Here is a 14,889-nt window from a genome sequence, read left to right as displayed (position 1 = left end):
AGAATGGACCTGTTCACTCAATTCCGACTCTAGAATTCTATTTTCACATTTGTTTTTGTCAAGTGAGATGCAGCGGAAGTGCTGACCATCTGTTTTCTGTGTATCAGGTGCAAACCCAAACTGAAGCTGAGGATCATTAACCAGAACAGTGTGTCCGTCCTGCAGACCCCGCCCCACCCAGATACAGGTTACACACACACACGCAAACGCACACACAAACCTTGTTTGAATGTGTTTATATGAATGTGCGTGTGTGCGCGCGTAGGTCACTTGGAGTGTGACCTCAAGTCAGACTCCAGCCCCGAGAGAGAGCCCGCCCCCGAGGATGATGTCAGCAAAGACCTGGGAAAGAGGAAGAGGAAGCCATACAGGCCAGGTGAGGAAGACCAAGATGGTATCCCTAAAAAAAGCGGCATTAGGTTTGTCCTGTTTTTGGGTTGTGGCTGTCTGAAGTTCCGTCTGTTGGTTTTGCTTTATTGTACGGGGCAGATCTGCCACATCCAATATGGCGGACACAGTCACATGGCACCCGCAGCTCAACCCTTGACATGACATGTCCACGTACACTATTGATCTGTGCATTCACACGTGGTGGTTAGGTATCGGAGGCTTCATGGTGAGGCAGCGAGGCGGGAAGACGGGAGCCGGCGCCTTCAAAATATGTGGCGGGATACATTCCAGCGAGACGCTGCAGGGAGATGAAGGTGACGTTCGATCAAGATTGGACACTCTTTGGCCGACATTGTCATCCTCAGCATCCTTTTGCTCACAGATGGAGCCGAGCAGACTGTGGACAAAGTGAAGAAGAGATACAGAAAGAAGAAGACCAAGCTGGAGGAAGCCTTCCCGTCTTATCTACAGGTAGCGCACGCACGCACATGCACACAGTCATAGCATTCTGATTGGCTGATCCCCTTCTCCCTTCCAGGAAGCTTTCTTTGGTCGGGATCTTCTGCATCGCATTCGTCAAGTGGACCAGAGGATGCTTTCGGAGGCGGCTAAGATCAGCCAGTCAGGAACGGTGGATCGCAAAGGCCCCGCCCCCTCGGAAAAGCTGATGAACCCAAAGCAGGAAAAACTCCGTGAGTCCCTCCCACTCATTGATTTCCGTTGTCGTGTCATCTTTCATTTTTTTTCCCCCATCTTTCATTTGTCTCCGCTGTCGTGCTGGCACTGTGACGCCGCGTGAGGCTGCATTGGGAATCTTTTTTTCAAGACATTCGTCTTATGTTGCTACCTCAGGAGAAATAGTAGCAGCAGCAGAGGAAGGACTTTTGGCTTAACCCGTTGGCAGTATTGGGACCCGTTTTGGGCTTTTTGGTGGTTCCGACCAAGTCATTTCAAAATAAGATACAGCCTACGGGCTACAGGCATTTGCGAACATCTGCTCTTAATTTGGAAAGCAATGTCAATTTCCTCTTTTTGGATAAAGGGATGGATATGAAAACATGTTTTTAAAATCTCATTTATCAACAGAATCATTGATTCTTCATTGCAGCCCTAAAAAGTAGATCAGAATGAATTCTCAATACAGCCAACTGTCGTGATGCCATGACCTCACCGTGACCCCATTGTGACCTCATTGCTTGTGTGTGTGTGAGCAGTGTTTTCGGACGAGGCGCTGGTGGATCTATGTGACGTTCTCACCACTCATCCTCACATTATGGCCGGCGGACATGCAGGTACAGTGGTCGGGGCCGCAGCTGCTGTCCGTCATTTCACCCCGCCCTCTTTCCTCTTTCGGCTCATTTAGCCTGCAAGCTAACAAAACACGCAAACACCGTGATGTTGGGGATATTTGGCTTTGGCGTGACATTTGAGGGTGGACCTTAAATGCACGCTGATCTTTCATTATTGACCTCGTTAGCAGTCTTCTTCCTCCTCCTCTTAATGCCCCCTCCCCTAACCACTTAAATGTTTGTGTTGTGTCTCTCAGCTGGCCTCGACATCAGCTCTGTGAGCCATGACCCCTTGCTGACCTCTGAAATGACAGGAAGTGGCGTGCAAGGTCAGAAAGCGTTGCACGAAGAGCCTCTAGACGCCATTTTAAACCCCGAGCTGGACAAGATGGTGACGGACGGTGAGTTAAAGCGCCTCACGTTTTTTTTTGTTTTTTTTGGCTTTGTAGACCACAGCAATTGTCCATCAAAGTGGACCTTAGGACACCACTGTGTACAATTCACTCTCATGACTTCCATACTGTACTTGTCATTTCCTTCTCATACTGTCTTTTTGATGTTTTTTAGTTGCAGGTGCCCTCCTCAGCAAATTGTACAATATTCCAGGTAGGAATCCTCAGACTTCGTCTCAGCTGTGCTCCCCACAAACATTTCAGTTCACGCACATTTGTTGTATTCGCATGTGCGCAGAGCTGGAAGGGAAGGACGTGGAAGACCTGTTCACCGCCGTGCTCAGCCCAAATGGCAGCCAGCAACACAACCAATACACGCAGGCTGCTGCGGGCGGCAAGACGCACACGGGTACGCACGCACGCACGCATGCACGCACACACAAAGTGGAAAGTGTGAATTTTTGACTGTGGCGCGTCTCTCAGTAGGAGCCGGCGCATTTCCTCGCCTGGCTTTACTGAACGGTCTGGCGTGCCGTGCTCCCGGCCTGGACAACATGGACGCGATGCCGGGCGATGCCGTCCGCGGCACAGTCCCTTGCCCGCCCCCGACCAATGAGGCGGCAGGACAGGGCGAGCACGACGGCATGTCGACGGCTCAGAGGAGCATGATGAAGTGGGAGAAGGAGGAGGGTCTCGGGGAGCAGGCGACTGTCGCGCCGGTGCTCTACTGCAACACCAACTATCCCCAGCTGAAAGAGCAGTACCCTGGTACGTGCACACGCACAGGGACATGGCGCAACGACACTTCGACATAGTCACAAGGAGCCTATTTGGCATCTCAGCAGGAGAGGACAGTGGTTGACTTTTCAGACCTTTAGCACTGATTAAAATTAACTCATTGAATTCCAGCCATTTTCATTGGAGCAACCCCCTTCAATACCAGCCATTTTACTGGATTTTGACTGATCTTGCAAGGACCACAGAATATTGTGTTCTATTGATATTTAAACATGGAACACACCGAAAGAAAGATTAGACTCTTCTTTCATCAGAAAAAAGAAGTGTTTCCTTTTCCGTTATTTAGTTATTCGCGTTAGAATATAGCTAGGTTTTGTCAAAATTCCAATTCCTGAGGGGAAAAAAAAAGTCAAATGAGAGCTTTTTGTAACACAAACATTTCAAGCACTACTTGGACTTTAATACTACAATTTTTTTCTTTTGCGACAGCTCAAACATCTTAATGTTTTCCTGCAATAAAATAGCATTGTCAACGGTGCTTTTGATGACAAAACAGTTTCTTGCACTTAATTAAAAAAAAAAAAAAAGACTGGTCTGACTGCAGCTCCGCCGCATCATTCAGTCAACCGGCGAAACGAGCAGTTTACCCTGCGGATCATTGCTCGACAGTTGCTCGTTACGTTTGTTCGACGAACGAAGCGTCATTCCTTGACATGCAGCAACTCGATCACCAACGTCATGCTTTGATGAGCTTTTAAGGATGCTTTTTTTTTTTTTTTTTTAAGCCAAAAAGCAATCCTCCAATGTTAACTGTTTTGTTCTGCCAGTCACTTATTTTCCACTTCTCTCAGCGCTCCTACACCACGCTAGTGACAGACGACACTCCCAGTTCCAACCTACACTTTCTCCTTCTCTTCTTCTGCAACAAGATTCTTGCGTGATACTGGCTGATCTTATACTTACTGCACCTGCTGGCCGTTTCTTTTAAATAACATTGCAGTCAAAGCTAATCCTTCAGTCAGAAGTTCCATCAGAGCCTCCTGTACACTCTTGCATGAAAATAAGCTTATGACGTATGCGATGAAGGAGTTAAGGAAATTGGGACCAATCTCGAACCTGCATCAGTGCATCCTGAGTATTTGTGTGAATTGTTACGAACCTCTCAAGGATTGTTGACGCCAGCACTTCATGGTTAGCATTCACTTTGCTGAGGCCACACACCAATGACCGATGTTCTCCTGCGTGTCTCTTTCAGAGTGGTCGACGAGAGTGAAGCAGATCGCCAAATTGTGGAGGAAGGCCAGCTCTCAGGACCGAGCGCCTTACGTGGTGAGTGCGACGTCACGATCGCGGTCGTGGTGGCTGATGCCGTTCGTCGTAATGATACAATGCGTGTCGGTATCTCGCAGCAACGCGCGCGGGACAACCGTGCGGCTCAGCGCATCAGCAAGGTCCACCAGTACAGCGAGCCGCCGAAGCTCACGCAACTGTGTGAGCCGCCGCTCCAGAGACCGCATGACGCCGTCTGCCCGGACGCCGTCGACTCTGCACTGAGGGACCCGCTCAAACCCCGAGAGTCGGAGCTGGAGCAGGAGTGGAAGTTGAGACAGGTGAGTACCGTTGCGCACACGTTGGGATGGGGTGCTGTTGTTTCCATGGTAACCGCAGGGCCCACATGCCACCGGATGCACATGATGATGATGATGATGATGATGATTGTGAACGGTGTCGAGCGTCGCTCCCGCCTCCTCTACTAATGTCTCTGATTGTCTCTTTTAAAAGGAGAGGTAAAAGACAGATGGTGAGCTGGAAAGAAGAGGATGTTTGGATATTTAACAAAATATAATTGTATACAACACATTACAACAACTACATTTAAAAGCATTCCAATATTTCAAAAAAAAAAAAGACAAAGAAAAGGGCGTATATACTTAACTTACAGAGCAAGAAAAATATTTTAAAAACTTTAAATTTTTCATTAAATAAAACACTTTATAAGAGCTCAATCGTGGGCATGGGAAAATAAGCATAATTTTTAAACTGAACATGAACGAAATTCACATTTGCAGCTGACTTCCTACTCCCAACAACAAATTTTTAATCAACCCTGATATCATTCAGATAACTTTTTTTTAGCCCAAATGGCTAACATTGTTATTGTACTTTCAGCAATAAGGGGAACTTTTTTCATGAGCTGTCAATTAATCAACAAGTAATTGATTATCAAATTAATCGACAACTATATTAATAATCGAGTAATCGCTTGGAGCCATTTTATTCATTTAAAATTGTCCAAATCATCTGATTTCAGCATATCAGCAGTAGTTGTTTACTGATTTTTGTAGTCCTTCATTAAAGAAGTCAAAACAAGACATTTGCAAACACCTCTTTTTACTTTTACCTTTTTTTTTTTCTTTTTTTTTTCTTTTTTTTTATCACGATATGAATGCAAAGTACGAAATAAAAACCAATCCCTGGTTAATAAACAGTAATCAGGGAAAAATAATGCTTATATAATACATTTTAATGCAAAATTAAAATGAATCCGATTAATCGATTGAATGATTAATAGATTAATTGATTCTGAAAATATTCAATAGTGACAGAATTACTTCTGTCTGGAAATTTTCTCCACCTGAGAAAAGGACCACCTGCCAGGATTGTCTTGGACTCTGCGTCCTGCTCGAGTGATGATATGTTCATACATATTACATGGGAACACTCAAGCTGTTGGGGGTCTTGAATTGAGGGTGGGAATGAATGGGCGGGGTCTGTAGCTGGCCGGTTGAATACTGACGTGCGACCCCTCCCCTCTCACCTGTCTGACTTGTGTCCTCAGCAAATGCGGCAGAAGAGCAAGCAACTGGCCAAGATGGAAGCCAGTCAGAAGCTGGAGCAGGTGAAGAGCGAGCAGCAACGGCTGCAGCAGCTCGGGGCCAATCAGCAGCCGGACACCTCGCCGGATGCGCGCGCCCAACAGATACTCCCCCAAGGCTCGCCGCTGGCTTACGGCGTCTTCCTCAGGCCGCAGCCGCTGCCGCCCTCTGGCTACTCGCCGCTTCAGTACTCCCCTTGCTCTCCTCACTCCTCCACCTCCCCCCTCCAGCAGTACCCGTCATCCCCCCTGATGTTCTCCCCTCCTTCATCCCGTCCGTCATCCCGTCCTTCATCCCGTCCTGTCTCTCCCTGGGACCCCTACGGCACGCCGACAGGGACCCCTCGGCCCGCCTCCGTTCAGCTTTGCCCCTCACTTAGCATCTCACCTGCCCATGACTCTTTGTGTTCTCCTGTACCCTCGCCGGATTCTAAATCATCAGATACTGTCTGGACACTCGTGCTCCAGCCAGGTAAGTGTGTGTGCACCCCCACCCCCCCAAACATCTCCTGCCTCTAACTGTTTTTCATTTTCCAATTATTCAGGACTGCAGCACAGCAAAACAGCTATAAAGAGCCCCCCCTCGGGCTCCCAGGTGTGCCACAGGTCTCAGATCCAAGGGGGGGTGTTTAAAGCCCCCATGCCCCCCCCGAACCAGCTGCAACAGGACTTATTTGGTGGCGCGGTGCCGGGGACCAAGAGGGAGCCGTCGAGACCGGCGGACATCAGCCTCCCTCAGTCTCAGGACCGCGCCTTTCATTCGGGGCTGGGTTCCCCTCAATGTGGTCCCTACGTTCCCCTCAATGTGGTCCCTACGCCGGGCACCTCTCCGACCTCCGGACTGCATTGTGACAGCTCGTACCTTCCAACTGCGTCGCCCGTGCTACGCGTCGACAACTTGAAGATGGCGAGCGGCCGCCCCTCCCCCTCCCACCACGGGCTGGACGGGCGCTTCCCCCAATCGCCGGGCGGCGCGCAGACCTCCGACCCCAACACCAAAGCGCCCGGCACCCTGCGACCCTCGCCAGACCCTTACATCCAGCAACCCTCCATCCCTGACCCTCAGAAGACCCCCGAAGCCTTCGGCCAGGGCCAAACGGAGAGCTTGGCTCCTCGGCTCATGAGAGCTCCTCTCGCCGGTGATTCGGGGACCCGCAAGCAGGTAATGAGCCCTCATCACATCTCTAGTCGGTAGTCAGCCACTGTGTAGTATTGGCTACAAACGTTGAATTGTGAATTGCGTACTTTTCGTTGCCAAGTCACCGCAGCAGAGTAACCAGACCCCAAAGCACACTGGGACCTCCGGAGCCTCGCCGATGCACAAGACTACTGCGGATGACATGGCGGCAGTGGGCGTTGCTTCATTAGAAGGACCAATGGGCTTGATGCCGCAGCTTGGAGACTCGGAGGAGAAACTGAGACAGGTATGACTCCTCTTCTGGAAAACCCTGTCAACGTCTAGTCATTGGCCTTCATGTACTAGTACACTCAGGGGGAGATTCACTACGAATGTGCTGCGTCCGCTAGAAGCGCTAAATATTCCACAATTGCAACTACTACAACGAGTAACAGTTGCGAGAAAGATGACAGTTTCAGAAAGTGAGGTTGAACCTCGTTTTCAGAAGCGTTTTCCTCATTTAGCACCATTAAGCTGTAGAGAGCAGAGCGTATGACCACGACGTCATTCATCCATCCATCTATTTTCCTAACCGCTTACTCCTTACAAGGTTCGCGGGGGTGCTGGAGCCTATCCCAGCTGGCTTCAGGCAGTAGGCGGGATACACCCTGAACCAGTTTCCAGCCAAACGCACACAGAGACAAACAACCACTAACACCACAAGCACACCTAGGGACAATTTGGAGCGCCCAATTAACCTGCCATGCATGTCCGGAGAAGACCCACGCAGGCACAGGGGGAGCATGCAAACTCCACCCAGGAAGGCCAAAGCCTGGACTCGATCTTGCGTTCTCAGTACTGGGAGGCGAACGTGCAAACCACTCATCCACCCTCATTCATTCATTCATAAAGTACAAATTATTGGTGCACTCATTTAAAAATATATATATATTTGCAGAGGTTGACGTGTGCATACACTCTGCAACTGGCACATAAAAATTATCGCAAAATGCCCCGCCCCGACACCCCACCACGATTGCCGATCAGCCCGGGTTACATCGTGTTGTAAACCAACATAGAAAAATACGCTCCTGGATTGCTCCATTTGTGATGGTATAATGGCTGCCTTACTAATAATGCTGACTTCCACTGCTGCATAACTGTATTGCACAAGTAAGATTTAATTGCGTACTAGCAGAGCGAAATTGGTACGAGTAGTGGGGAAAAACAAAATGTTACTACTGAGACATTGTTGTTCTACTAGTGCCCCATTATGGACAGCCAGCTATTTGAGCGTTTGTCTGCTATTCGTAGTACTAGTGGAGAGCTACATGTTAACTTGTAGAGTTTGATAATGTCGTCGTAGTGCTGGTAGCATCTAGTTGTTACCTGGACGCAGGATGCGAAAGTTGTCCTGCTTTTGAGGACAAAAAAAAAAAAAAAATGTATGAGTACATGGCCCTTACGCTGGCTGTTAGAAATGACTGATGATGATGGTGATGAGACATTTGCGACCGTGCAGCGTCAGAGACTGCGCCAGCTCATCCTGAGGCAGCAGCAACAGAAGAGCGCGTTGCGGCAGGAGAAAGGCCTCCAGGAGGCCGGAACTTTGACAGCCACGCCCGGTCCTGGTCCAGCCCCCGCCGTGGCCACACCCCATCACTGGACCCAGGATGCTGCCAACACCCCGCCAACGGACATGTTCGGGCGTCCCCCGCCGCCTTATCCCGGCATGCTGCGTCTTCCTGGACCGGCCGCCGTTCAACTTGGAGCTTTTCCGGGCGAACAACTGAGAGGTTTGACCCCCACAGCGTCTCCGTTTCCCGTGCCGAGAGGAACGCCGTTGAGGTGAGAGGAAGCGACAGCCATACGTTTGCCAAATGGTTCATACGCATCAGGAATTTGAGCACTCTCCTGTTCAGGTTCGGCCCTCAAGACTCCTTTCCGCGTCCTCCCCTGGCGCTGGGAACTCCCACCGTCGCCACCGTCCAGATGAGGAATCCACTTCCCGGCGAGCTGCTCGCCATCCGCCCGCTGACCGCCACCAACCCACAACCCTACATCTTGTCAGGTGAGAAGAACGCGAGTAGCTTTGCTTGTCGTTCACCGTGTTTGCACCTCCTCAACTCCTCAACTCTTTTGTACGAGAGCAGTCGCCCCCCAGGCCTTTCCTGTCCCGCGCGCTCTCCCCGTGCAACAACACAGCATCATGGGTCAGCCCTACATCGAGCTTCGCCACCGCGCGCCGGAGAACCGCCTGAGGCTACCTTTCCCCCTCGCGCCTGGCCTCATCTCCGAGGCGCCCCCGCCGAGTGGCCACGTGGGGGTGGAGACTGCGACGGGCCAGCCCGTGCTCCTGATGGTGCAAGTGAACCAGCAGGATCAGCAGAATCTGGTCCAAACGGCCACGGCGTTGCCTCAGGGCACCGACGCGGCGCTCCAAGGGGCCGAGGGCATCGAGGAGCACCTGGAAGGGGTGGAGTCTGCCGTCAAAGATCTGGAAGACGTGGAGGTGAAAGATCTAGTTGACCTCAATCTCAATCTGGATCCCGAAGATGGTAAGAATCAGCATCTTGAACTCGATTTTGCCGCCGGCCATGTCAGTTCCGGGTTTTCTCTGAGGAAAGCATGTAAACAAAACAAATTAGTGTTGTTGTTTTTTGTTTTGTTTTTTAAACAGCTTGCAGGATCTCAATATACGGCTGCACAAGTCATTGAAGTTTAATCATGATCCCGAATTAAGATGTGATTAAATTAATCTGGTTGTCAGAGATATTTCCAATTTAAATGCTTATCATGAGTGCTTTCACTAGTCAGCCAGCATCTGATCAAGATGCACAAGATTTACCTTAGTGGGTTTCCTAAATTGATGTCCTCAGCCGCGAGTTTCCTAAGATGTCAACTGAATGGTGCCGCTTGTCCTCTTCAGGCAAAGAAGACTTGGACCTGGGTCCAAACGACCTCCATCTCGATGACTTCCTGCTGTCAGGGAAGTTTGACCTGATTGCTTACGCTGACCCGGAGCTCAACCTGGAGGACAAGAAGGACATGTTCAATGACGAGCTGGATCTGGGGGAGACCGTAGGCGACCCGAAGAAGGGGGCACCTCGAAAGATGGCCAACAACGCCGACTCGTTGGGTCAAGTGAAAGAAGAAAAGGAAGACAGCATCCAGGCGGATCCTCAAAACCGGTCCACCCCTTTTCCTCATTCCAGAAAGCTTCCTGGACCAGATGGACACTTTGGACTAGCTCGAGCTTCTGGGGCAGAGGCAGTCGGATCCAACCAGCCTGGCTCCTCTTTGCACTTGTCCAAGGTAGACTTGCAGACTTTAGCATGAACACCTCTAACGTTGTAGTAGGAATGTGACAAGATTATTATTTTTTTGAACATGCAAAACGCAAATATGCGGGGGAAGACTTGTTACTTGACATGAACAATTGTGTCCCATCAGGGGGAGATGGGGGAATCAGTTTGTGGTTCTGGGATTTTGCCCAACGTGCAGGGACAGGGGAAGGTTCCATCTTGTGCCCTGACCCCTACGTTGACTCCAGGTGATCCCCGGATCAGGATGTGACATGTCTCAGCTTGGTAGCAGAATGTAGCATGAACCTGGTCTTTGTGCGTCTCCAGGTCCGCAGTCCGGCTTCCAGCAGAGCGCTGCCGGACCCTCGTCGAGTTACCTCGATCCTCGCCATCCGCCCTCTCAGCGAGGTCTCCCTTCTGGCTCCGGCCCTCGCTCGCTGCCCCTCCAACTGCCCCAGTCTTGTCTCACCCCACAAGCCCAGCCTGTTCAGCGGGTCGTGTCTGCTCCGGGTCAGACCCAAGACCAGAGCCAAAACCAGAGCACGGGCAAACCTTTGCTCCTGGAGGAGCAGCCTCTCCTGCTGCAGGATCTCCTGGACCAGGAGCGCCAGGAGCAGCAGCAGCAGAAACAGATGCAAGCCCTGATCAGACACAAGTCCACCTCAGAGGCCGGAATCCCGGATTTGGGTGAGATGCTGACCGACCCGTGACACGCACGCGTGTTCTCGTGTGGCTGTAACCAATTGTGTGTGCAGCCGACTTCGACTCCATCTCGGACCCCATCATGAAGGCCAAGATGGTGGCTCTGAAGGGCATCAACAAGGTCATGAGCCAAGGCAATCTAGGCCTCAACAACATGGTCATTAACAGGTATAACCACTCTTGTCACCTGTCACTTTGCTGTGTGATTGGTTGGTTCAAGCGATTGCATATTTGAAGTTCCATGGGCCAGCACGATTGATGATGATGGCAGATTAGGTTGACATGGTAACACGAAGAGAGAAAATCTGATTGGATGAGAAATTTCTATCTGATTGTTGGGAAGAAAACGAATAAATGACCGTTTCACATGACTGTGTTCCCTCCACTGACATGTGTTTTTATTTTTTTTGTTAGGTTTCATCAGGGTCCTGCCGCTGCTGCCGCTGCTCCTGAGGCCACAAGTCAGCCTCCTCTTCCAGTGACAGGACAGGTGCCCCAATCTAAACGTTCTTAAACATGGAGATGATTTTCAATTTTGATTTTAGCAAGAAACAGGAAGTAGGCTCGACACATGATTAGCCTTAGTGGGCTGCATAATGTGACATGCACAAAAATCTTGTCTCCCGTCAGGACGCAAACTTGAACCCTCAGCTGGTGCGGCCCAATCCGCCCAAGTTTGGACCCGGCTTCGTCAGTGAGTTCCTCCCGATGTCAATTTGCCTGAATGCCGCTTTTGCCGGTTTGTGATGCGCGCGTGCGTGCGCCGCAGACGACTCTCAGCGGCACCAGTACGAGGAGTGGTTGGGGGAGACGCAGCGGCTCCTGCAGATGCAACAGCGCCTCCTGGAGGAGCAGCTCGCCGTCCACCGCAAGACCAAGAAGGCGCTGTCGGCCAAGCAGAGGACGGCCAAGAAAGCGGGCCGCGTGCTGGCCGAGGACGATGACAACCAGCTGCGCTACGTCGTCGAGCAGCTGGCTGCCGTCCAGAAGCAGCTGGAGCAGGTCGGTCAAGTCGCACTTACTTGCGCGTTTGGATGATTTTTCCACTTCTTCTCTCCCGGCCACGCCAGTCAATACGATGTTACGAAGTGTCCTCACCCCGCTTCTAAATTGGTGTCTGTTGTACTTCAGATCCGGAAGCAGCAGAAAGATCACACGGTGCTGATCGAAGACTACAGGAACAAACAGCGACAACAGAGGGCCCCCACAAACATACCTGCTGCCGTGCTCACCCAAAACACGTCACCTTTGCAGAGCGGCATCCAGAACGTCCCAACCGCTTGGCCACCTATGATGGGGCCGAATTTGACGTCTCACCCACCGCCGCAGATGCCGCCCGCCCTCTCGACACCCACTCAGGTTTCCATCATCGTGCCCGGGCTTGCGGCTCCGGCAGCGGGCTTTGTCTCAGGCATCAGGGGACCCGTCGCGGGCCACGAGGGAGCCTCTGGGGGTGACCTATCAGCCCCGGCACCTCAGGTTCGAGTTCCAATTGCTCTGAATTTGTAAAGAAAAACAATGTTCCTTTCAGAATGTCCAACATGAAACACTAATACCACCGAGTGGCAGGAAATTACCTCAACACAAATCTATGAATCGTTCATACTCTTGACTGTTAATATATCTTTTTAACCTCAAATAACTTGAATGAACAGTGATGAGGTTGTGGATATTGAGAGCTTGAAATTCCTTCTCCTGCAGGTCAAATTTGATGACAACAACCCGTTCAGTGAGGGTTTCCAGGAGAGGGAAAGGAGGGAAAGGCTGAGAGAGCAGCAAGAGCGACACAGAGTGCAACTCATGCAGGGGGTGAGACGCACATGCATGCACGCGCGTTTCGTTAGCAATCATTCTGATTCTTGTATACTGGACTTTGTTTTCGATATGGTTCATTAAACCTCCTTCCTCAGGTGGAACGTCAGCGGGTATTGCAGCAGCAGAGGCTGGATCTGGACCAGCAAGGCCTCTCAGGCACCCCGGGTGGACCTCGGCTGTGTCCCACAGGGTTGGCAGTAGGCGGGACCCTTGGCCCCGCCCCCAGTGGGGACACTATTTCCCAGATACCCTTCTACAGTTCTGAGCTGCCGCAGGACTTTCTTCAGTCGCCCACTAATTCCAAACCACCCACGCTGGGGGGCCAGCCAGGGGCACCGTTCCGCCCACCCCAGCAGGGATTCACGGGAGGGCTGCTCCCGCATGGGGCCGGCACCTCCCCGAAGCAGGGCGGGGTGTTGCCCGTGGAGGCGACTCCTCACATACTGCAGACTAAACAAAGACCTGCTGGGAATCTGACTCAGGTCCTCCCGCCGGGTGCCCTTCCGACACCCCCAAATCAGACCGGACAAGGACATGCATTCGACCCCGACTCGGCTTCTTCCTCACCATCGGCTGCCCTCCGCGCCCCCTTCTCCTCGTCCTCCGTCCCGCAGCTCTACGCTGACATCCTGCCCAACGACGGCCCCAAGAGGAAGAGGAGCGCCAACCGGGACGGGGGAGCCCGGACGCCGCTGTCCACTCACTCCGACGACATGGCAGCCCCGCCTACGCCGGCCTTAAGCGACGCGTCTTGTTCGACGCCCACGCAGGCTGGCGCTGAGCCGGCCGACTCCAACTTGCCCCCGTCGGCTCTGGTGCCGTCTTCAGAGCTGGAGAGGCAGCTGTCTGTGTGCTCGGCGGACGCACCACGAGGCCGCACCGAGGTCAAGGTGCACCATGTCACCTTTGTCGTGGCAGCATTTCTTAGAGGGACTTTTTTTTGGGGGGGGGCTGTATTCGGGACACGTCCATCTCAACGCTTTGTATTTCCCTGCAGGAGGAGCGTGAGGAGCGGGGAGATCCCTTCAAGCCGGCGTGCGCCTCCCCCCTTCATGACCCTGGGAAGGAGCTCCTCCGCCACCTGCTGAAAGAAAAAGCCTCACCCGAAAAGGCGCCATTGCCTGGCGGCCACGCCCCGCCTGCCTTCCACCACCGGCTCTCAGGCGAAAGCACACGCTCGGAGGATGAGGACGGCGCCGGTTTCCACGGCAACGCTCCAGACGTCCTGGACTTGTTAGCTAAGAAGAAGCCCCAGCGCTGCAAGCGAGCCGCACAGCCGGACAAAGACAAAAATCTCAGCAAGTTCAAGAGGAGGCGACGAGAGGACGAGGACGAGGACACGCTCGACTGCTCGTCTTCTCCCTCGGATCAGCTGGTGACGCAGCTCACACAGGTCAGCTGATAACACGCAACTTGCTTACTATTCGTTTCCGTAATAACTCAACTCAAAAGTGTGCTAGGATTCTTCTAAGGACCGTCATGTCACATATACATTCAAAGAAAAATCTGACTTTTTCAGGCAATTGTTCACAAGATTTACTGGGAAAAAATAACTTTATTAATGGAAAAAATAGCCATTTGAATGAAAGTGCAACTTTACAACAGACATTGACTTGTATAAGGTATGTGATCTGGTGGTTATTTTCGGTCCCCTCAGCTGTCCGTGCTGCCCCTGATGGAGCCCGTCCTGGGTCTGAACCTGAGCCTGTTCCCCCCATACGGCAGCTCATCACTCGGCCGAGACTCGAGGCTGAGTGGCACTTTCGGCAACGCCTGCCTGGCTGGAGTCGCCGACTACTACGCGCATCTCGCATGCAAGGTAGGAGGACATTCTGTGGAAATCCCGCACTCCACGTTTTAATTTGGGACTTGATGTAGAAATTCCAAAAAAAGAGGGGACAGAATTTGTTTTTTTGTCTTTTAATTCAAAGTTGTTCAAAAACAGGATCACGGTTGCGTGACATCTGATGGCTAACAGGTGGAAGTTAGCGTCACACTGAATATTGGAGTAAGAAAATGGGGAGTGATGTTTACTTGAATAATCTTAGAAAACCTTAATTAATCTCTCGTTGTAAAATTTACTTAGAATATTTGAGTGTCTAAAACTATTTTTTTCAAGTAAATATCACTCCCCGTTATTTTCCATGTACGTCCTGTTTCTGTATCTAAAGGATCATAACAAATGTAGTATAAGCGCCAACAAAACCAATCGACATCCACTATCTACCAGTCAAGAACATCACATCATAACATATCATAAACGTGC

The 14,889-nt window shown here is 51.3% G+C and overlaps 1 protein-coding gene across 1 annotated transcript in view; it reads left to right on the top strand.

Moving 5' to 3' along the window:
- LOC144009642 (histone-lysine N-methyltransferase 2C-like) overlaps window positions 1–14,889 on the top strand; it is a 44,994-nt gene that overhangs the window by 21,005 nt on the left and 9,100 nt on the right. The window contains exons 25-54 of the mRNA XM_077509457.1: window positions 108–187; window positions 266–376; window positions 600–704; window positions 773–861; window positions 929–1,082; window positions 1,605–1,682; window positions 1,937–2,080; window positions 2,247–2,285; window positions 2,370–2,480; window positions 2,555–2,839; window positions 4,065–4,138; window positions 4,219–4,419; window positions 5,649–6,156; window positions 6,230–6,846; window positions 6,944–7,108; window positions 8,324–8,649; window positions 8,724–8,872; window positions 8,955–9,359; window positions 9,731–10,116; window positions 10,255–10,354; window positions 10,434–10,793; window positions 10,862–10,976; window positions 11,223–11,298; window positions 11,439–11,502; window positions 11,578–11,810; window positions 11,940–12,287; window positions 12,510–12,617; window positions 12,719–13,513; window positions 13,621–14,016; window positions 14,281–14,442. Of these exons, the coding sequence (XP_077365583.1) occupies window positions 108–187; window positions 266–376; window positions 600–704; window positions 773–861; window positions 929–1,082; window positions 1,605–1,682; window positions 1,937–2,080; window positions 2,247–2,285; window positions 2,370–2,480; window positions 2,555–2,839; window positions 4,065–4,138; window positions 4,219–4,419; window positions 5,649–6,156; window positions 6,230–6,846; window positions 6,944–7,108; window positions 8,324–8,649; window positions 8,724–8,872; window positions 8,955–9,359; window positions 9,731–10,116; window positions 10,255–10,354; window positions 10,434–10,793; window positions 10,862–10,976; window positions 11,223–11,298; window positions 11,439–11,502; window positions 11,578–11,810; window positions 11,940–12,287; window positions 12,510–12,617; window positions 12,719–13,513; window positions 13,621–14,016; window positions 14,281–14,442 (6,784 nt within the window). The remainder of the gene's footprint in view (window positions 1–107; window positions 188–265; window positions 377–599; window positions 705–772; window positions 862–928; window positions 1,083–1,604; window positions 1,683–1,936; window positions 2,081–2,246; window positions 2,286–2,369; window positions 2,481–2,554; window positions 2,840–4,064; window positions 4,139–4,218; window positions 4,420–5,648; window positions 6,157–6,229; window positions 6,847–6,943; window positions 7,109–8,323; window positions 8,650–8,723; window positions 8,873–8,954; window positions 9,360–9,730; window positions 10,117–10,254; window positions 10,355–10,433; window positions 10,794–10,861; window positions 10,977–11,222; window positions 11,299–11,438; window positions 11,503–11,577; window positions 11,811–11,939; window positions 12,288–12,509; window positions 12,618–12,718; window positions 13,514–13,620; window positions 14,017–14,280; window positions 14,443–14,889) is intronic.

This window comes from Festucalex cinctus, chromosome 20 (genome assembly GCF_051991245.1).
Source record: "Festucalex cinctus isolate MCC-2025b chromosome 20, RoL_Fcin_1.0, whole genome shotgun sequence".
In the NCBI taxonomy this organism is placed as follows: Eukaryota; Metazoa; Chordata; class Actinopteri; order Syngnathiformes; family Syngnathidae; genus Festucalex; species Festucalex cinctus.
The sequence above is the reverse complement of the archived record's forward strand: the minus strand, read 5'-3'. Positions and strand labels throughout refer to the sequence as shown.